The following is a 23,610-nucleotide window of genomic DNA, read 5'->3' on the forward strand; positions in this document are numbered from 1 at the left end:
CCGCGACCGCCAAGCTGCGCTGTCGGTCACAGAGTGTGCGCGCGCTTCCGGAAGCAGGGCAAGCTCTCTGGCCACGCAGCCATCCCTGTGTGGCCACTGGCCGGGCACACGAAACCGCACTCGGGACCCCAGGAATCAACTTTACGCGGTTTTAGATTTGCCTGTGGTTTTCTGTGTGTGTGCACTGACAGAAAGGGTGGTAGGTGAGACACATCCACGGTGTCTGAACCTGCATTCTTAAATACATTGCATGTGAATTCTGGCCACAATCAACTTTCTTTTCTCTCTCACTCCTCTTTGTAAAAAATGATGGCAGCAAACCTTGAACCCTAAAGGCTCAGTGGGGGAAGGAAGACCACAGACATGAATATTTAGGAGATAAACGTGTGTAATGAAAAGCTTCCCCCCCTTCTCCCCAAAAGAGTGGAGAAAAGGGCCAGAAAATACAGAGGCTATATATCCAAAGTGGAAAAGGTATTTTCTAAATGAAAACGCTACAGAAATGGCCTTGCAGTTTTACAAGGTGAGACGGGAAGCAGGTTCTGAAAGCTCAGTGGCGTGTGCATGGGAACGCCACACCAGCCATACTCACAGCGTTGGGGCCGCCACAGCCTCCAAGGATTAAAATAGTTGCATCATCTATGACGATCTGGGAGAGGAAGAAATTTAAAATAAACCTACAAAGACACAGGCGTCCGACCTCCGCTACCTCAGTGGTAAATGAAAATAGTCTACTTGGCTCCCAAATGACAGTATTCTGTTCACCATAGGCTCCCCAGTCCCCCAAACCACGTCAGTTCTGATCCTTGTAAACAAACTACAGATGATCCACCTGAATGAATTCTTTGTTGATTGAATACTATTAACACAAGAGTGCCAACCACATAAAACGCAGGGTTCTCTAAAAAAACAGAATGCTTTGGGGAGAGGCACAATATAAAGCCAACAAAAATAATTATAACCCATTAGAAGGTGAAGAATAAACGCCAGCAAAAGAGAATCGTAAACTCTCCGTGGCCTGCGTGTGCTGGGCCCTTACCTGACTCCCTCCTCCCTCTCCTGTCCTAACTGACAGACGCTACAGGGCTTGCTGAATAGTTATCTTAACTCCTGAGCACCTGAGACTGGCCGCCTCGGGGATGAGGACTGGGCCCGGAGATGCTGGGCTTGGACCACGCCCACTGCTCGAGGTCCAGGACCCAGACGTCGCTGCTCCTGTAAGACAAGGACACGAGGGTGAGGGAGCCGGGCGCCCGCGGCCACGGGAGCCGGCCTGGAGGAGGGGACGCTCTTCAGGGTTCTCCCGCAACGCCACGCCCGCATTCAGCACTGCACCACAGGAAGGGAGACTTTCACACCTGGCTCTTTCCACTAATCCACAAGGCTGCATTTGAGTCCTGTCTGGAGCTGAACAGCGACTAAAGTAAGAGTTACTTAATTGGTGATAGCAGGAGATAGCTACTAGCTGTGATACAGCCTTTCAAAGGCAAAACCCACAGGAAGAGAGCAAAATTATTCAAAAGGCAGTTCTATTACTGTCTAGGAGATAAAAGATTTATCGACTTTGGCTACAAAAGGTAATTCCACCCTGGTTAATGGAAGCTGCAGCTTTTGTGTCAAAGACAAATCAGCATCTCCAGCCCTCAGGGGACCAGTAATGGCAAGGACAGACTCCTCCACGGCAGTCTGTTTTACAGCCCCCTCTCTAAGGGCATTTATTCACCATGGGGACACAGGAGTGAAAACCCCAGTACCTTAAGCCCTCATGCTCTGACCTGGAGGGTAGAGCTCACACACTCCGCTCCACGGGTGTTCTAAAATAAGGAGATGCATAGGACCCTGAGGGAGAAGAGGGTCGGGTCTGGAATGGTTTTACCGCTGATGGCAGGACCACTCCTGCTGCTGACGCCACAGCAGACGAAGTACTTCAGGCAGACTGCTCTGGGCAGAGCTGCAGGCCGCAGGGAGGAGGAGACAGCCTCACGGAGGGTCAGCTCGGGCACAGCCTTCCTGCTCCTACCCATTCTCCCAACTCATGCCAATCTACCTCTCTCCTTCTCTAAAGCTCCAAGGGGCATGAGCTGGGCCCTAAGGAGAGCAAGGAGAAGTTCTCTGCTTCTTGGAAGGTGGCCTTCTGAGGGCACAGGCAGAAACAGGCAAGGTGGAGGCCCGTCAGAACCTGATCCCACTGAACTAAGCCACATACCGAACAACACAGAACAACAACATCTACATAGCCCTGATTTTTTTTTTGACATTTGAAAAATGAGCTTTACCTTAAAATTAAAGACACACTGAAAACAAATACTTTTTACAATTTATATCAAACACTTAAGACATAATTTAGGAATGCTGAGCATTAATTCTTAATTCAAAGTAATGACATTCATAGAATACATCTTGGTGCCAGCCAATATGGGGTTGACAAATCTAATATTTCCTATCAGCTTAACCATTAATCCTTGCTAAAATTCAGTGATTATGATCCAACTTTATAAGGTTAAGCAAGTCTTTCAGGCAATACTCTCATATAACTTTTTCAAATACAAACATTTATACCAGCAAGGCAATTATTAAAATATAGATAAATTATGCTGAGGGGCTTGATTAAAAGGTTGTCTATATAGAGATGCATCTCACCTCAGAAAGCACATACACACAAAAACATTTAATTGAATATAAGATGCCCGTAGAACAGATTTTATGGAGCAAGTTTCTCAATTTATTGGTCTGTGACTAGAACCAAAACCAGAACACAGGGTGCGATAACTAACTGGACTAATCAGAACCATGCTCAGGAACCTTGACCCTGACTAGTTTACTTTTCTTCTCTAGCTGACCTTTCCAGGACTATTTATCTTCAGGGTGACAGCGAGCTAACCAAACGTACTCACATCTGCCGCGATCCCAGGGAGCCGCCGAAGACGATCATTTTGTCGTCTATCACACAAGAGGAGTGCCCGGCCATGGGGGGTGGGCCGTGGGTGGTGACAATGCAGTTCCACCTAACGCAGAGACGGGGGGAGTCAGGAGGTCAGCGCCTCTGCTCCTGGCCTTCTGTGTTTAAGACGGAAGACAGGGAGCAGGCACCCATCTAACTCCTGGCACCTTCAGCAGAGCCACTGTTGGACGATAAATGCAGGATGGCACAAGGTCCTTATGCCTTTTCTACGGATCTGCTGAAGTTCTACTCACTCAGCGCCCCAATGGGTAAGGCTCAGACACGGAGTGGAGAGACGAGGGGAGAAGGGCAGGGACTCCACCCCGTCCCTGAGCCGCTTCAGCCGAGCTCGCTGAAGGAGCCCCACCTGCTGTTTCTTTCTACAGGCCTGGTTTATGGATCAGCAGCAGCTGCCAAGAGCCCTGTGCTGAGTAGCTGTGCAGTCCGTCACAAGGAAACAGAGGTGGCTGTCATTTTAAAAAGACAAGTCTGTACAACAACTGGGAGTCAGCCTGGGGAGAGAGCAGGCGGTGTCCTCTGGATCCAAGCACTCCCGGGCGCTGGCAGCCAGAGCTGAAGAGCTCTCTGTTCTTCAACTGGCTCTTTCATTTTTCTTGGAAGAGGAATACGTGTCTTCTACCTTTTCTCTTTGGAATACGCATGCTTAACTTCAAGTTCTAGGGAGGGTCCTGTAAACCCTCTGAAACTGTAGGCAAAATCTGTGCATAAGTAAAAAAAGTTCTATTTTTCTGGGAAGAGTCCAAAGCTTTCAACAGATTCTCAAAGAGATTTCTGGACACACACAAAAAGATAAGGAATCCAGTCATGCTAAACCTTCCTATTCTAGATTAAAAGGATCTTGTCTTTGTGGCTTACCAGTTTTTAGAGGGTGAGTAAGTGTGTATCTCATCAAAGAACCTCTCTGGTTGGTGGAGGGGGTAAGGGCTCGGCCGTGTCCAGCCGCCAAACAGCACCAGCAGGTCCTTGTACACAACCAGGGTCGCTCCAGCCTTGGGGGAAGGATAGGACCCTGGGAGAAGCCAGAACAGCATGGTTAGCGTCAGCGCCTCCCGACAAGCCGCCGGCAGGCGGTCTGCAGATCACCGTTTCCTAACGGGACAGAACAGGAACCAATACTACAAATCAGCGGGGAGAGGGGCCCCAGAGCTGGGTCTGCAGGTCTGAGAGAAAGCCCCCACCAGTGCACACTTCTTTCACGAGCGAAGTTGGGGAACCCGAGTGAACGAAAAGCTGCCTAGCCGCTCTCAGACTCAGTCACCTAGTATGCTCACCTGAAATCAGGACGAGAGTGTCTATCTCGTAAGGACGCTCTGGGTCATAAACAGTGTACGCAAAGCGCCGAGCGCAGTGCTGGGCACACAGCTGGCACTCAGTGAGTGCCGACTCCCCTGTCCACGCCTTCAATCAGTTTAACAGAGAGCACAGAGGAGAGTGGCACAGGAGCAACGCAGGAGTGCACGCACACCCACGCAGGAGTGCACGCACACCCACACAGGAGTGCACACACACCCACGCAGGAGTGCACACCCACGCAGGAGTGCACACCCACACAGGAGTGCACACACCCACGCAGGAGTGCATGCACACCCACGCAGGAGTGCACGCACACCCACACAGGAGTGCATGCACACCCACACAGGAGTGCACACTCACGCAGGAGTGCACACACCCACACAGGAGTGCACACCCATGCAGAAGTGCACGCACACCCACACAGGAGTGCACGCACACCCACACAGGAGTGCACGCACACTCACACAGAACTGCTGCTGCCAACCACAGTAAGAGAGAAGGCAGAATGCAGTTCTTCTTTGTCCTGTAAGTCAAGTGGTAACAAGTGACCTCTGGGACCCTAGCTATGGGCCTCACTAGCACCAACGGAAGCAGATTTTCAAGGCTCGATGTGAAAGTGTTCCAAGGACACTGCAGCCAAGCGTGGCTCCTAAGGCCTCAAGGCTGCACCTCTGAGCTATTCTGACAGAATTTCAAAGCAACAGAAATCCAGCTTATACTGGAAAACTTTAGGGATAATACATGTCCCACGGAAGCACCACTTTTCTGAGCGTTCTGTCCTTGAAACAACTGTTAACTTCCCCAACCCCTTACTCTCTGCCACCTGCAGTTTCCTTACGACAAAGCAATCTGTCCCACCCAGCTATCAGCTAATACTGGGATATTAAAAAGTACTTTTGTTGTTGTTAAAGCTAAAGGATCTATTTTTCAAAGGGAATCTCACGCAGAAAGAGTCCCAGCAGCATATTAAGGTGACAGCAGGCGAGTCAACTCGGCCCGCCCCTGCAGCACGGGCTCACGGGAGCAAGGTTGGAAAAGCCCTGCTCAGACTGCTTTACTGCTTTCCATTACACGGTTCTCGGGTTGAGAAGCTGGAGATGGGGACTGTCTTCCCTGGGATCCAACTTAAGAGTAACAACTTAACTGAAGGAAGTCCCTGGTGGTCTAGTGGTTAGGACCATGCGCTTTCACTGCCGAGGGCTCAGGTTCACGCCCAGGTCAAAAAGTCAGGCAGCAAACCAAGGTTCCCTCAAAGAGCAAAACATGGACACACACAAAGACAGAATTTTTAAGGTATTTTAAGCAGTTGGTATTAAAGATACTTAAGTACATATGCTTTGAATCCTAAATTCCATTTCTAGGGATCAACCTCACGAGAAAGCCGGGCCAATGAAACCAGCAAACAGACAAGGATGCGCAGTTGCAAAAGTGTCTACACAGAGCAGGGGCAGCCACAGAGAGAGTGCTTGTGGCAGTTAGACGGCCAAGCAGCGCCTGCTGTTGTCACCACTCGAGCAAATCAACACGGAGTTCACACCAGGCCAGCTGGCCAGAGACGTCCCACAGGACCGCTTTCCACGCGGCACAAAGCTCATGAGAACGGAACTGAACCACAGCACACGCTTCACTCTCGCAGAACAGCCCGAGTGCTCCTGGCCGAGAGAGTGCACCAGAAATCAGTGACGCTCCAGCGACATGAACGGGAGCTCACCCGGAGTCCCAGGGAGCACACATACGGAGTCACGATTTGGAAACGATGGCTGCCGTGACCATACTAGTCGGGGTTTGCTGCTTCGCATGTGCTATGCATTTCCTGCACTCCTCTTTGAAATCAATTACCAACACGCTCCGAGGCGGGGCCGACCAACGTTCACCAAGGCTGGCTTCAAAGGCATTGCAAGTGTGGTGTAAGAATACAGACCTCTTTGAGGACAAACTAGTCACAGAATTGAAAAGAGAGTGTTTACAAAACATAATGATAAGTGAAATCAAACCCTGAAATGACTTCTTAAATATGACCTTTAAGAAAGCCAAAATACTTCCCTCTACTTCTTACCCAAAGCAATAGGAGAATCCCCTCATCCATGGTCTGCCTTCTGTCACAAACGGAAGCTTTAATGTCAGCATCTGTACAGGGTCATACTAAGAAGTTAACCTGTGCTTTTCCACCTCAGTTTATAAAGGGGGGTGGATTACCCTACAAGAACAAACGAAGGAGAGATGGGAGGGCACAGAATTCAGTGACACAACCTCCACACAGTCAGTTCAGCAACAAGTGGCCACACGCCACTGCACCAAGTTTTCTGCGAGCCAATCGTGCATGTAACATTTACATGGTTTGTTGCAAACGGGACACTTTACGTGTTCGAAATTTATTTATTTCCTGTTTCGAATTTGTTTAAAGCAAACGGTCTTCAACTCCCTTCCCAATTATCTTAAGGCAAGGTCCACAAATGAAACGAATCACATTTATGGTGAGATCAGAGACTGCAGAGGTTAATGAATTTTAGCAATTTATCTTAAAGAATAAACACGCTTTAACTGACTTCTGAGAAGCAAATACTATCTTTACCAGAATTCTTAGAAAAACAACAACTTACTTTCAAATTACATACCTTTATTTGTTGCTTTAAAGTCCCAAGAAAAGCAAGCAGTTTAAAGAGGAGGAGTGTTTACAAATTTAACTTAAACAAACAAAAAAACCCCCACAACACACGACCACACATTATTAGACAAGGAAAGTAGCTTTTATGTAGACTAGCCCTCAGTAAAATATTAGGTCCTAAACTTTCAAGAACTGTACCTCTGAGCAAGCGATTCGTTCCATACAGGAGCTAGAATGGTGTCACGCTGTTTGCCATATTTTCATGAAAACACACTTAGGACACGAGATGGAGTGTGTCCCTGGACACTTGCACAGGATAGGGTCTCTGACAACAGAAGGCCTCCCGTGGGTGAAAGGCTCTCACCAAACTCATAAATGAAGGGCTTCCACTCTTTACGATGCTCCTTGGCCTGTCTTTAAACCATGAGGCCACTGGGCATCTAGACAGTCCAAATATTATTGTATCACAAAAGTGGAGGAAGAAAGGGTGTCACTCCAAGTAGGTTTTCCTCGAGCACCACCACAGGACCAAACATGCCCACATCAAACTTAGACAAAAACAGTACTTAAGCCTAGTCCTCCCAGAGGCGATGGTTATCCTCATAGACTTCTTTCCCCAAATACCAAAAGCCTCTAATCGCACAGCAGATACGATCGATGGAGCACATTTCAAAACAAGCCAAAAAGGCATTTGTGGGAAACCGGATAATCAGATACGCACCCTACACACAGAACTAACATTCCCTAAAATCACTAACTGGCTCAGATGTTTCCCAAGGTTCCCATGAAATCAAAAGAAATCTTCACATATGAGAGACAGTGGTAGATTTACAAGATCCTCTCATTTACTTTTGCAAAGAGGATGGGAAAGCAGTGAAACAACGCCAAATTCTGGTTTGGTTTCTACGCCACTTTCCCATAGCTGCGGCTTCCACTCATGTAGAAGAACCCAGCACTAGACGAGAAGCTCAACTGTTTGATACAACACAGAACAAGCACTTGGTTTAATTGGGCTGTCTGCATTTCATGTGTGACTAAACAGTTATTTTACCCCTCCATACTAAGACCTGGAGAAGGCACTGGCACCCCACTCCAGTACTCTTGCCTGGAAAACCCCATGGATGGAGGAGCCTGGTGGGCTGCAGTCCATGGGGTCACTAAGAGTCAGATACGACTGAGTGACTTCCCTTTCACTTTTCACTTTCATGCACTGGAGAAGGAAATGGCAACCCACTCCAGTGTTCTTGCCTGGAGAATCCCAGAGACGGGGGAGCCTGGTGGGCTGCTGTCTATGAGGTCGCACCGAGTCGGACACGACTGAAGTGACTTAGCAGCAGTAGCAGTATACTAAGACCATTATTTCTTGATATTACTAGTTTATTATTAAGACGTTAAAGTTCAGTTCAGTTGCTCAGTCATCTCTGACTCTTTGAGACCCCATGGACTGCAGCACACCATGCCTCCCTGTCCATCACCAACTCCCGGGGTTTACTCAAACTCATGTCCATTGAGTTGGTGATGCCATCCAAATCTCATCCTCTGTCATCCCCTTCTCCCGCCTTCAGTCTTTCACAGTATCAGGATCCTTTCAAATGAGTCAGTACTTCACATCAGGTGGACAAAGTATTGGAGTCTCAGCTTCAGCATCAGTCCTCCCAATGAATATTCAGGACTGATTTGCTTCAGGATGGACTGGTTTGATCTCACTGTAGTCCAAAGGACTCTCAAGAGTCTTCTCCAACACCACAGTTCAAATGCATCAATTCTTTGGTGCTCAGCTTTCTTTATAGTCCAACTCTCACATCCATACATGATTACTGGAAAAACCATAGCTTTAACTAGATGGACCTTTGTTTCCAAAGTAATGTCTCTGCTTTTTACTATGCTATCTAGGTTGGTCATGACTTTCCTTCCAAGGAGCAAATGACTTTTAATTTCATGGCTGCAGCCACCATCTGCAGTGATTTTGGAGCCCAAAAAATAAAGTCAGCCACTGTTTCCCCATCTATTGGCCATGAAGTGATGGGACCAGATGCCATGATCTTAGTTTTCTGAATGTTGAGCTTTAAACAAACTTTTCCACTCTCCTCTTTGACTTTTATCAAGAGGTTCTTTGGTTCTTCTTTGCCCTCTGCCATAAGTGTGGTTATCATCTGCATATCTGAGGTTATTGGTATTTCTCCCAGCAATCTTGATTCCAGCTTGTGCTTCATCCAGCCTGGCATTTTGCATGATGTACTCTGCATATAAGTTAAATAAGCAGGGTGACAATATACAGCCCTGAAGTACTCCTTTCCCGATTTGGAGCCAGTCTGTTGTTCCATGTCCAGTTCTAACTCTTGTTTCTTGACCTGTGTACAGATTTCTCAGGAGGCAGATGAAGTGGTCTGGTATTCCTATCTCTTTAAGAATTTCCCACAGTTTATTGTGATCCACACAGTCAAAGGCTTTGGCATAATCAATAAAGCAGAAGTAGAGGTTTTTCTGGAGCTCTTGTGCTTTTTTGATGATTTAGTGGATGTTGGCAATTTGATCTCTGGTTCCTCTGCCTTTTCTAAAACCAGCTTGAACATCTGGAAGTTCACGGTTCACGTATTGCTGAAGTCTAGCTTGCAGAATTTTGAGCATCACTTTGCTAGCATGTGAGATGAATGCAACTGTGTGATAATTTGAGCATTCTTTGGCATTGTCTTTCTTTGGGACTGGAATAAAAATTGACCTTTTCCAGTCCTGTGGCCACTGGTGAGTTTTCCAAACTTGCTGGCATATTGAGTGCAGCACTTTCACAGCATCATCTTTCAGGATTTGAAATAGCTCCACTGGAATTCCGTCACCTCCACTAGCTTTGTTCGTAGTGATGCTTCTTAAGGCCCAATCAACTTCTCATTCCAGGATGTCTGACTCTAGGTGAGTGATCACACCATCGTGATTATCTGGGTGGTGAAGATCTTTCTTGTACAGTTCTTCCATGTATTCTTGCCACCTCTTCTTAATATCTTCTGCTTCTGTTAGGTCCATACCATTTCTGTCCTTTATTGACCCCATCTTTGCATGAAATGTTCCCTTGGTATCTCTAATTTTCTTGAAGAGATCTCTAGTCTTTCCCATTCTATTGTTTTCCTCTATTTCTTTGCATTGATCACTGAGGAAGGCTTTCTTATCTCTCCTTGCTATTCTTTGGAACTCTGCATTCAAATGGATATATCTTTCCTTTTCACTTCCCTTCTTTTCACAGCTATTTATAAGGTCTCCTCAGACAACCATTTTGCCTTTTTGCATTTCTTTTTCTTGGGGATGGTCTTGATCACTGCCTTCTGTGAATCTCCATCCATAGTTCTTCAGGCACTCTATCAATCAGATCTAGTCCCTTAAATCTATTTCTCACTTCCACTGTATAACCATAAGGGATTTGATTTAGGTCATACCTGAATGGTATAGTGGTTTTCCCCACTTTCTTCAATTTAAGTCTGAATGTGGCAATACGGAGTTCATGATCTGAGCCACAGTCAGCTCCCGGTCTTGTTTTTGTTGACTGTATCGAGCTTCTCTATCTTTGGCTGCAAAGAGTATAATCAATCTGATTTCTGCGTTGACCATCTGGTGATGTCCACGTGTAGAGGCTTTCCTTGTGTTGTTGGAAGAGTGTTTGTTATGACCAGTGCGTTCTCTTGGCAGAACTCTGTTAGCCTCTGCCCTGCTTCATTCTGTACTCCAAGGCCAAATTTGCCCATTACTCCAGGTAGCTCTTGACTTCCTATTTTTGCATTCCAGTCCCCTATGATGAAAAGGACATCTTTTTTGGGTGATAGTTCTAGAAGGTCCTGTAGGTCTTCATAGAACTGTTCAACTTCAGCTTTTTCAGCGTGACTGGTTGGGGCACAGTCTTGGATTACTGTGATATTGAATGGTTTGCCTTGGAAATGAACAGAGATCATTCCATCGTTCTTGAGATTGCATCCAAGTACTGCATTTTGGACTTTTTTGTTGACCATGATGGCTACTCCATTTCTTCTGAGGGATTCCTGCCCGCAGTAGTAGATATAATGGTCATCTGAATTAAATTCACCCATTCCAGTCCATTTTAGTTCACTGATTCCTAAAATGTCGATGTTCACTCTTACCATCTCCTGTTTGACCACTTCCAATTTGCTTTGATTCACGGACACAACATTCCAGGTTCCTGTGGAGTACTGCTCTTTAAAGCATTGGACCTTGCTCCTATCACCAGTCACATCCACAGCTGGGTATCGTTTTTGCTTTGGCTCCCTCCCTTCATTCTTTCTGGAGTTATTTCTCCACTGATCTCTGTAGCATATTGGGCACCTACCGACCTGGGGAGTTCCTCTTTCAGTATCATATCATTTTGCCTTTTCATACTTTTCATGGAGTTCTCAAGGCAAGAATACTGAAGTGGTTTGCCATTCCCTTCTCCAGTGGACCACATTCTGTCAGACCTCTCCACCATGACCCACCCGCTTGTCTTGGGTGGCCCTATACAGCATGACTTATAGTTTCATTGAGTTAGACAGGGCTGTGGTCCAAGTGATCAGCCTGGTTAGTTTTCTGTGATTGGATTTTCAGTCTGTCTGCCCTCTGATGGAGAAGGATAAGAAGTTTATGGAAGCTTCCTGATGGGAGAGACCGACTGAGGGGGAAACTGGGTCTTGTTCTGCTGGGCGGGGCTGAGCTCAGCTCAGTTTAGTGACTCAGTCGTGTCCAACTGTCTGCGACCCCACGGGCTGCAGCGCGCCAGGCCTCCCCTGCCCATCACCAACTCCTGGAGTTCACTCAAACTCCTGTCCACTGAGTCGGTGATGCCATCCAGCCGTCTCATCCTCTGTCGTCCCCTTCTCCTCCTGTCTTCAGTCTTTCCCAGCATCAGGGTCTTTTCCAATGAGTCAGCTCTTCGCATCAGGTGGCCAAAGTACTGGAGTCTCAGCTTCAACATCAGTCCTTCCGATGAATATTCAGGACTGATTTTCTTTAGGATGGACTGGTTGGATCTCCTTGCAGTCCAAGGGACTCTCAAGGGGCCGAGCTCAGTAAATCTTTAATCCAATTTTCTGTTGATGGGCGGGGCTGTGTTCCCTCCCTGTTCTTTGATCTGAGGCCAAACTATGGTGGAGACAATGAAGACAAGGGCGACTCCTTCAGAAGGTCCCATGATGCACTGCTGCGCTCAGTGCCCCCGACCCTGCAGCAGCCACCGTCACCCACGCCTCTGCCGGGGACTCCTGGGCACTCCCGGGCAAGTCTGGCTCAGTCTCTCGTGGGGTCACTGCTCCTTTCTCCCGGGTCCTGGTGCACACAGGGTTCTGTTTGTGCCCTCCAAGAGTCTGTTTCCCAGTCCTGTGTACGTTCTGGCAGCTCTATGCTGGGGTTACTGGCGACCTCCTCCAAGAGGGCGTATGGCACACCCAGGCCTGCTGCACCCAGGGCCCCGGCCCCTGCGGCAGGCCACTGCTGACCCGCACCTCCTCAGGAGACACTCAGATAACAGTTCTGTCTCAGGCTCTGGGGGGTCTCTGGGTCCTGGTGCGCACAAGGTATGTTTGAGCCCTCTGAGTGTCTCTGGCAGGTATGGGGTTTGATTCCAAATGTTAAAGTTACCATTCCCCTACAGCGGTAAACTTCAAATTTCAGTTGTGTCAGAAGTAGCTGAAGGACGTGTTACAACAGAGCTTGCTGGGACCCACTTTTGAGTTTCCTGTCTACTAGGTATGGGGTATGGTCCATGAAGTTGCATTTCTAACAAGTTCCCCAGTGACACTGATGTTTGATGACTAGACTTTGAGAACCATTTGCAGAGAGTTAAATAACCTTCATGTGAGCCTGTTAGACCAGCGGTCCCCACCTTTTTCGGCACCAGGGACTGGTTTCGTGGGAAAAAAAAAGGGACAGTTTTCCCAAGGACTGGGGTGTGGGGTGATTCAAACACCTCACATTTGCTGTGCACTTTATTTCTATCATTATTACGCCAGCTTCCCCTCAGATCATCAGGCGTCAGCCCGTGGAATCCGGGCACTCCTGTGGGTACACGCTGCTCCAGTGTGACATGAAAAGGCCACCTGGGCCTCCTTTCGCCCCCTTCCCCAGTTTAGATGACTTTCCTTAACACTGAATGTAACCAGACTGTGCTCTGTCTCTGTGTTCTGTGTGTGACTATACGAACAAGGGCCCAAAGTAGGTTTTCCCTGACAAGTGCTCTGATTAAAGGGGTGTTGAAAGGAACTACTTTAATTTTTTCAATATACAAACATTTCCCTGGTCATCCTCATCTGCATGCTACTGAACCTACACTGCAAAAAATGGAAACGATTATTCCACTTGCTGCTTTCAGACAAATCACTGTTAGACTTATCTACAGGAATAAACGATTTGCTAACAGCTCTCCACGACTATAGATCCAGTACTAGGAGTTTGGTACTTATAAGAGGTATAGTTTGAAAACAAGAAAACTGTGAATATGAAGTTTTACTATGAGAGACTCACTAGCATGCCAGTGAATCCAGAAGAAAAGTACTGGGCCAAAGCTTCCCTGGTGGCTCAGAGGTTAAAGCGTCTGCCTCTAATACAGGAGACCTGGGGTCGATCCCTGGGTCGGGAAGATCCCCTGGAGAAGGAAATGGCAACCCACTCCAGTATTCTTGCCTGGAGAATCCCATGGACGGAGGAGCCTGGTGGGCTACAGTCCATGGGGTCGCAAAGAGTCGGACACGACTGAGCGACTTCACTTAAAGAACCTCCACTCTGCTCATGGGATGCTTCGGGGTATGGCTTGCTTCTTTAAAAAGGGGGACATGGTCTAATCCGCATGATCACTTTTCAACTGGCAGTCAAAAACTTCTCCCTGGATGCTTTCAAACAATTTTACTTTACAGTAATGATGTCAAAGGGGACATTTACAGAATAAATAATGGGACTGAGGTTTGAGGTCATCCTCTCCATCTCACATTAACAACTCTTCACACGCACTCACTTTCTCAGGGTAGTTCCAAAGAAAGGCATTCGCTCGCAGCTCCAAATGAGGTTCACTCGTCCTTCCCACACAAAACTGGCCTCGAGGGCAAAGTGAGACCAGACCGGCCAGACTAACCAACCACCTGCCTCACGGCTCCTTGTGTGGGTGCTTCTCTTGGTAGTGGGAAGCCTGAGCTGCTGCGTGTGGGGGTGGGGGAGATGGATCTTGCTGATGAGATCCACGCTGGGTCTTGGGAAGCAGACCGAGCCTTTGGTGAACAGAGCTGTGACTACTGTAGTGTGTGACGAGGCTGACCTTGGTAGCAAGACTCAGAGGTCAGGAGAGTAATTTGGAGAGCCGCTTCCCAGAACATCATATTAGCATCTGAAACAGAAAACCTACAGGGCACAAGAAGCGAAGCTGGCGCTTATAATTGAGGAGGCAGGAATCTCTGTAAAGGAAAACTACTGGAGTTATAACTTAACTGTGTGTATCTCTAAACTGGTTTGATTTTATAGGTGAAACTTTGTGAGTAGAACAAGAAATGTATGTTTCATAGTTTTACGGTTTGAGGAAAAGGGAGGAAAAAGGAAAATTGAGAAGAACACAATTTATGAATATCAAGTCTGCTGTAGGGTATAAACACCTTGAAGACAAATAACTATTCAGAACTGTCTCCAGTATAAAGCCAGGACCACAGAGGTTCTGTTTGGAACAGACAGATCAGTTTCTCTTCAGCTGATGAAAATGTTTCCAATTTAACTTCAACACAGCCAATAATAATTACGCCGAAGTTACTTAATATTTAGATGTCCAGGGAAGATACAAAACTATAATGCTCATTTTAAAGAACAAAACTTTAAATATAAATTTACTCTTTGGCAAAGTGACTACAAAACCCCTGAACTCTTGCTTCCCAAGACTTGGTTCCAGCCAACTGTGCTCCTTAATTCATTCTAAAGTAGGGATTTAAAGTGGTCACCGAGAACATAGTACTGGATAGAAAGGAGCTGAGTGCTTCTAGACGTGGCTCTCCTCAGGGCCTCTGCCAGCACACCCCTCCCATGCCGGCTGAAGACCCTCCTAGAGGAGGAAGGGTGACTGGAAAGGGACGTCCCATATCCAGCCTCAATCTTAGTATATGCTAATTTAGTATGGTGCTGAAATGATCCATTTGCTGCTGCTGCTAAGTTGCTTCAGCCGTGTCCGACTCTTAGCAACCCCATGGACTGCAGCCCACCAGGCTCTTCTGTCCATGGGATTTTCCAGGCAAGAGTACTGGAGTGAGGTGCCATCGCCTTCTCTGGAAATGATTCATTTAGAGCCCCCCAATAAGTAAGTGTTATTACACTTAGCCTAGAAGACAGGAACTATTTCTTATGAAAATGCTTGTGGAACTGAACCCACTCACGGAAGCCAAATGGTTGTGGACCCCTCAGGGGCTGGGATGAGACCTAGCTCCAGTCAGTCACAACCTCCCGGGAGGCCTTTCACTAGGGGAAAGGCCAAACGCTCCGTGGGTGTTCCTCTCTCACTCTTTTTTTTTTTTTGCTTTTACTATTTTATTCTTCAACTGTAGCATGGTCAGAAAGTTACTAATTGATATCAAAATAACTCACTAATATTAGACAAAGCTGAACCTTGTCTGGATCTCAAGCTTCAGGGCACACATCTTCATTATTGCAATTATACCCACATCTTTAACAGCATCACCTGTTGGGTCATTTGCAGAACGTCCAAAACAAGAGAGACTGTTGTCGCGAGCGTGAGGAATCTTAGATCCTGTGCAGCCGTGGATGCTGTAGCTCCCCAGTGGCTCCGCTGGGGAAGAGTCCGCCTGCCACGCGGGAGACCTGGGTTCAGTCCCTGGGTTGGGAAGAGCCCTGGAGAAGGGAAAGGCTGCCCACTCCAGTATTCTGGCCTGGAGAAGTCCATGGACTGTGCAGTCCACGGGGTCGCAGGGTCGGACATGAGTGAGTGACTTTCCCTCCCTCACTCATAGCTATATATGCTACAGGCATGAATAAAAAGAAATTCCCAGTTGGCACTGTTTTCACTTCTAAACAAACCCACGTGAGAGACCACTTGATAAACAGGGCCACACTTATCAGCTAAAAACCAACATGAAAACCAGTGACAGTTCCTTGTTTCTATTTCAAGGAGTCTTCTGACTCAATTTCGGGGGAAGGAGACAAGGTCCAGAATCTGAATTTAATCTGATAACTTGTTCACTGCAGTTCTGATGGTGGGAGTGTGTGGCTTTGTTTAGAAGTGGAAACAATGCTGCTAGTCATAAAGCTTCTGGCCCGGTATCAAAACAGGAAGATCTTAAGTCAGGCAGGAGAGAGCAAAACTAAGATATGGTATGAACATATTTCTTCTCTCCCTTGGAGGACCAGAGTGTACCCAGGTCTGTGCTACATAAATGTCTCCACTCTTCTCTCCATCAGGAGAGAAGGTGCATCCACCTTAGAATACATGTATTCTGGAAAAATCCCAGGATCTGAACTTTATAAATAAACAGAAAGGATGCCTTCCTTTCCGAGGGGAACCCCCCGGCTCTGTTCTCACTCACATCTCCCGGGACCACCACAGATCCAGGCTGCTCAGGACTGCGTAGGGCTAGAGGAGACAAGGAGAAATCACCAGCTCAAAGAAGATTAACCAGGAACGGGCCCATGAGTTGGGAAGGAGGCTAACACAACAAAGAATTTAAGATAGTCACTTAGGTAACACCCTACGCCTTCTTCATAACAACTGGCACGTCTAAGCGATATCTGGGCCCTGGATGCCTTCCTCCTATGAAAACAAAAAACTGGAGCTGGAGATTCAAATATTTCAGAGTCATTTTAAGCAAAAGCATATAACCTTAATAAAAACAACTGGTCTTAAAAAAAAAATTATAATAGGGAATTCTGCCACGGTGGTTAGGACTCGGTGCTTTCACTGCCAGGGCTGGGGTTTGATTCCTGGTCGGGGAACTAAGATTCTGCAAGCCACACAGTGTGGACAAATAAAATTGCGACCAGAATCCCATTTCATTAGTTTACTACTGTTCTCCTCATAAATCATATTTTCTTTTAAAACCCATCCATCCATATAAGTCCTGTCTCTATACACATTTTATAACTTAAACGCCTCCACCTGCTTCCTTGTAGTTCTTTACATTTTCTTTGTATTGATTTGTTTATTGTCTTATAGATCCTGCTGCTGTTCACATCTACAGCTGCAGTACTCAGAATAGAACTGGGCATAAATACTCAATTAATGGGCTTCCCTGGTGGCTCAGATGGTAAAGCGTCTGCCTGCAATGCGGGAGACCCAGCTTCGATCCGTGGATTAGGAAGATCCCCTGGAGAAGGAAATGGCAACCCACTCCAGCACTCTTGCCTAGAAAATTCCATGGACAGAGGAGCCTGGTAGGCTACAGTCCATGGGGTTGCAAAGAGTCGGACACGACTGAGTGACTTCACTTTTACTTTCACTCAATTAATAAAGGCATGAAAATGAACAAAGAAATGAATGCAGTCGGTTTTCAAGCTTTGGGATCTCAAGGATAACTCATGACCGACCACTCTACTTCTTACCTAGTACTTCTGTAAGCATACATAAAGGCGTCTGCTCAACCAGCTTGCACATCCCTGCTCCATCTGTGTGTTGTGTTGTATAGAATATGAACAAAAACTCTGAAAGGCAGATAGTACCATGTCTGCCTTAAAGGTGAGGCAAGTGAAATGTTAAACAACCTAAGGTCATCCAGTTACTAACTAACCTTAGTGTGAAGAGATCAGATGCAAACCTGTTTGCCTGGCACAAAACCTGTACTCTTAACAGTACTACCAACAAACTTCCCTCCCTCCAACAATAAGTTCCTTCCATTACTTTAGGCCATGTTCAGTTCAGTCACTCAGTCGTGTCCGACGCTTGGCGACCCCATGAACCGCAGCACGCCAGGCCTCTCTGTCCATCACCAACTCCCAGAGTCCACCCAAACCCATGTCCACTGAGTTGGGGATGCCATCCAACCATCTCACCCTCTGTCATCCCCTTCTCCTCCTGCCTTCAATCTTTCCCAGCATCAGGGTCTTTTCCAATGAGTCAGCTCTTCGCATCAGGTGGCCAAAGTATTGGGGCTTCAGCTTCAGCATCAGTCCTTCCAATGAATTTTCAAGACTGATTTCCTTTACGATGGACTGGTTGGATCTCCTTGCAGTCCAAGGGACTCTCAAGAGTCTTCTCCAGCATCACAGTTCAGAAGCATCCACTCTTTGGCGCTCAGCCTTCTCTATGGCCCAGCTCTCACATCATGAGGCCCTAACAACTCATATACCTCTACACCAGCTGAGTGGTCTTCCCTCCTCAGACCTCTAAAATACTTTGTTATATCATCATATCCTCCTACTTAGAGCAGGACTAAGTGAATAGAGAACTCTCTGGACACTGACTGCATCTATAATATTCCTAAAGGCTGACAAGGACATCTTAAGTAAGCAATGAGCGCATATTCCACAAACTTATACAAGAATGTTGACTCCAGGTACATTCAAAGTGGAAATAACCCAAGTAGCCATCAATAGGAGAATGGGTTCAAAAAAAGGTGCTATATTCATGTTATGGAACACTCAGAGCAACAAAAAGGAACAAACCATGGATAGATCCAGCCTATGCATGAATCTAAAAAAAAAAAAAAATCAAGGTGATGCTCAGAAAAGCTCTCTTAGAAGTCAGAACGGTGGTCGCCTCTGTGGGGAGTGGCACCGACAGGAAAGGGGCACAGTGGAATCTCATGAAGTGACAGGAACACTTTGCATCTGCCCCGGCGACCATCTCACGGCGGTACACGTGATGGGCACTTATGATCCGCTCCTTCTCCTTCACGTAAACTGTCTCAACGCACTAGGGAAGAGGAAACGGCCGACGTCGGAGCTACTGCCACACTACTGCCCCGGCGTCACCCACTACTTCCACCAACAGACAGGCCAGCCACCCACTGCTAGAGCTAGAATTCATTATGTGAGGCGCTTACAGCACACTCCTCACTCTATGTCTAACCGCTCTGTAATATACACAGAGCGATTAGATATTATTTATATATATATGTATAAAGTAGCAAGACACATTTTAGGACTGGGCAATGGGGTTTCAGAAAGCTTACTAAAACTGGAAGAGGATGCAAAAAAGGAACACAGTGTAAAAGTCAACAAACCACATACCAAATCTACAGCCCATAATCACTTTCAAGAGAACTATGGAAAAGAGACTCATCAGGGATACTGCTGTTGCCAACCAGGGTTCTTGGCCTTCCTCAATCAACAGAAAGTGACTGGAGACCAGACGAGAAATTCAGGACAGCCTTTGCTGGGCCCTAACGAGGCGGGTGGGCTGGGGGGTCAGGGGCCTGCTCCTGGTGCAGGGTGCAGCAGGGGGCGTCCGGGCTCTGGCCGGGGGCTGGCCCCGGCACTCTGCCTGCCCCCCTGGTGGCTCGCCCCCTGGCACTGCTCCCTCTGGCGGCTCACCCCTTGGCAGCGCCGCGTGCAGGCGGCACGCTCAGTGCCCTGCCAGTGCTCCCACACCCTACTGTGCTCCTGGCTCTTCAGAAGTGGCGCTTGGTTGGTTTTTTAATTTTATTTTAGTTTTTCTGCAGCTTTTGTCCAGTTTGCTCCAGCTGAGCATGCAGTTATTTTTAGTTAGTCCCATACAGTTTCTTTGTTCTTCATTGCTGGAGGAGGTTTGTCCCGGTGCAAGCACCACAGCAAAGTGAACCAGGTCCCAGCCTGTCTCACTGCTTCTTTGATAAGCAGAGTCAACTAAAGCTCAAGAGTTCATCTCCCAAAGAAAAGATGAGAGGTAGCTTCTCAGCTTTGAAAGGACAGTTTCCCAGAAATCAGGTTGATATTTTTAAGTTAATAAATGACCAAACACTGCTCTTATCTGCCTCGGAAGAGCACCCTGTAGATTCTTTACAAAATCTCGAGGTAGTAAGACTTGGAAAACTTGAGAAACTGGCCTGATCCTGGATTGCACAGAGAGCAAACAGCCCAACCAGCGTGCGTGGGGCAGGAGCTGCTGCAGAGCACCGCTGAGTGCCCTGGGGAGCAACAGCGTCATTCACGGGGAAGGAGTGAGAAGCACTCGAGGACAATACCTTCTGTGCTCCCCCATATCGGACTAGCTCTCTAAAATTTCACTCAGGACGTAATGTTAATAAGTCACACAAAATGAAGTTTACTGTGGTCATAAAACATGCAATGCTGTCACGGGAGCTGGAGGGGGCGGGGCAGGGGATTATGTGGACATCTGACAGTAACAGAAACACCGGAAGGTCTGAAAGTCTTCCTGCGCAAGTAATCCAAGAGCAACCAAAACCTACTCGTCAAGATAGCCCATATGATCCACGAGAGCTCAGGAGTCTACGTCACTGCTTATTCTTAATGACACTCTGAACTTCTATCTAAAATAAGGGGGGAAAAAAACTAGAGGGTTTTAAGAAAGAACAGAAAAGGCTCATGGATTGGACCAAATGAATAACGCTGAAGGATGTAGAATTTCCAACGTGGAAGACATAAACTAAAATATTTTAATATATTTTGATAATCAAGAAAAGATTTGCAGGGAAGTACTAATTGGGATTCTTCACAAAAGAAATATTTAAGCAGTGAAGTCAATGATTTGTTTTTAAGACAGAAAATAAAGGCTTGAGGTGTATTTGAAAGGCATGAAACAGCGTCCTCTTGCTACAATATTTGCCAGTTGATAAGCATCCACTTCTCCCCTATCTCCACAGATGGGTATTCTTAGAACACATCTGCACATCATGTTGATTTTAGAAAAATGTATCAAGTGTTCAGATGCAAAATACTGCTGAAAAAGCAGAAGCCAATGCCTGTGGGTACACGTACGTATTTTATTCTAACAACATTCTACACCTAGCTATTTCAGTGTCAGCACTGACACCTGGGCCTGAGGCGGGGAGGTGCGGGGCGGTCTTCGCCAGAGCAGGCGCTCTGTCAGCTGTTTCGGTTGCCTGGTGCTGGGCACTCCAGATGCCTTTCTGTCTTGGTGACATTACCACAGGCTCAGCGAAGGGCAGTAAACACTAGACACAGAACAGAAAGCTTCCTCAAAGGACGCAAGAACCCTATGTTTATCACTTTTAAGGTATCATACAGAAGAGAAACAATGACAGTCTGGGCAGTTATTTCTGGACAGTTCCAGCACTTTCCAGCTTCTAAGGATATTCTGGCCTTCCTAAAGACACCTGATATGACCGTTTCTTTCTCTTTTTCCTGCCCCTGACTCCAAAAGTAAACTGGCTGTTCTGCGAGACTACTCAGTGATTTTGTAAGATGTGATATTTTTCCTCTTGGGGAATGGTTCTAAAGAAACAAAATTATTTCCTGCAGAGCTTCTGACTCTGGATAGTTGGAAGGATCTTGATTTTATACGATCATAATATAAGGTCATTTTATAAGGTCATAATATAAAGCAGAGATTCCGTCTTCAGCAAACTCCAGCCTGCCACCAAAAAATTTAAAAAGGCAAATCATGTTGATATTTTAAAATTCTCTATGCTACGAAAAGGAGTCTGCACTGACACACCCTCTGCTCCTCATCCTTTCCTGACTCTGATGAGAGACATAACGGCCAGAAAGTTATTATTATTATGTCAGTAGCTCTAATAAACAGGAGAAGGCGATGGCACCCACTCCAGTGCTCTTGCCTGGAGACTCCCAGGGACGGGGGAGCCTGGTGGACGGCCGTCTGTGGGGTCGCACAGAGTCGAACACGACTGAAGCGACTTAGCAGCAGCAGCAGCCTCTAATAAACATTCCCTCAAGCCGAGCGACCAGCTTAGCACCAACAGTGCTAGACCATGTTGCCAGTGTGTGCCCGTGTTGGGAGACGGAGCACCACAGTCCTCCTCTCCGCAGTCCGTAACTCCAGTCCACCCGCAGGACAAACATCAGATAACCCGTAACTGAATGACAGGCCTCAAAGTATCTGACAGTATCTCCAACACTGTCAAGATCAACAAACAAGGAAGTCTGGGGAACTTGTCACAGCCAAGAGGAACCTAAGGAGACATGAAGACTAAACGTAATGTATCCTGCACGTAAAGTATCCTGGAACAGAAAAAGGACATTAGAATAAAAAAATTAAGGAAATCTGAATAAAGTACAGATTTCAGTTAATAAAATATCAGTACTGGTTCATTAGTTGTCGTAAATGTACTAGATGTTAACAGGAAAAACCGGGTGTGAGAACTCTGTTCTAACCTGAAACGTAAAGTCCATTTAAGAAGTAAAATTGAATGGGGTGGGAGGTGGGAGGGATGTTCAAGGGGGAGGGGTGTGTGTGACCTGTGACTCATGCTGATATATGGCAGACACCAACTCAATACCATAAACCAAATATCCCTCAATTAAAATAAATAAAAAACAAAAGCAAACTTGATAATGTGAAAGTAGAAACGGCAGAAAAAAACAATGCTCACAGCCTGTTATAGCACGAGAAAGCACGGACTTTAAAGATGAAACCTTGTGTTCCAATCACTGCTCCATCGGTTACCGACTGCGTCATCTGAGATAAGTTACTAGCTGAGTCTCTGAGCTTCTCTTTTCTCATCTGCAAGATGGGGATAACAGTATAGCCAACCTAGCTGGGTTGGTCTGAGAGTTAGATAGTATGTACGAAGAGCCGGGCAACACGTACTCTGCCTCCACACCCTTCTCCATAGCCATTTCCTTGGAAGGTCAGCAACTCCTGACTAGGGCGCCTGTGCGCATGCCAAGTCGCTTCGGTCATGCCCGACTCTGCGACCCTGTGAACTATACACAGCCTGCCAGGCTCCTCTGTCCATGAGATTCTCCAGGGAAGAAAACCATCCTTCCTCCACTTAACTAGGCTCACAGGCAGCTGTTTCTAGAAAGCAATAGCTCGGACAGCAGGGAGTGGCCACTCTTAAGAACAGTTAGGGAGCCCAGTTTGGCGCACACCCACCCAACAGACTGTGGTAACAAAGTGAGATCACAGTTTGCCCAGTAAGAAACCAAGAGACTTCACAGCGATCCAGGGTTTCCAAATTCAGCTAGGTTTGGAATCAAGTGGGACGTTTTCTTTTTTAAAATGCAAATCTACCACTCTATCCCCAATCCCTTGAGTTTAGGTGACTGACTCTGTTATGAGGCTGAGGAATCTAGAATTTTAGTAAATTTCCTAGGTGATCTGCTGTGTGGTTTTACAAACAGTGGTCTTATCTTTTCCTCTTTACACAGTGAAGGAAACTGAGGCCCAGAGAATGCAGATGTGATTAACGTCAAAGGCTCGCAGCTCCAGAGCAGCAAGCGCAAGATCAGAACGGGCATCGGGTCTGTGTACACTGATGGAGGAGTAGACCACGACGCCTTTCTCTAAAACAAAGGTCTGAACCACAGGCCATCGTTTGGGATTTCATGTGTGGCTGAAACGGAAGGAGCTGGAGGGGTAGAGTGGGGAGAAGGCAATGGGAGAATCACCTGTGCCCAGGCCTGGAGCTGACAGGCTGTGCTTCATGACATCATAGGGCTTCCCTCGTGCCTTAGAGGGTAAAGAATCCGCCTGCAATGTGGGAGGCCCAGATTCGATCCCTGGGTGAGGAAGACCCCTGGAGGAGGGCATGGCAGCCCACTCCAGTATTCTTGCCTGGAGAACCCCATGGACAGAGGAACTGGGCGAGTTTTCAGTCCATGGGGTTGCAAAGAGTAGACACAAATGAGCAACTAATACTTTCAGTTTCTATGATATCATATA

The 23,610-nt window shown here is 46.9% G+C and overlaps 1 protein-coding gene across 4 annotated transcripts in view; it reads right to left on the minus strand.

Annotated features, from left to right (window-relative positions):
- The window catches only part of FBXO42 (F-box protein 42), a 127,936-nt gene that overhangs the window by 5,408 nt on the left and 98,918 nt on the right, over positions 1-23,610 (minus strand). For all 4 annotated transcript variants that reach the window (XM_040229383.1, XM_040229382.1, XM_040229385.1 and 1 more), the window contains 4 exons: positions 3,818-3,971; positions 2,895-3,005; positions 1,119-1,215; positions 593-649 (listed from right to left, as the gene is read on the minus strand). In XM_040229383.1, coding sequence (XP_040085317.1) covers positions 593-649; positions 1,119-1,215; positions 2,895-3,005; positions 3,818-3,971 — 419 coding nt within the window. The remainder of the gene's footprint in view (positions 1-592; positions 650-1,118; positions 1,216-2,894; positions 3,006-3,817; positions 3,972-23,610) is intronic.

Source organism: Oryx dammah, unplaced genomic scaffold (genome assembly GCF_014754425.2).
Source record: "Oryx dammah isolate SB20612 unplaced genomic scaffold, SCBI_Odam_1.1 HiC_scaffold_27, whole genome shotgun sequence".
Lineage (NCBI taxonomy): Eukaryota > Metazoa > Chordata > Mammalia > Artiodactyla > Bovidae > Oryx > Oryx dammah.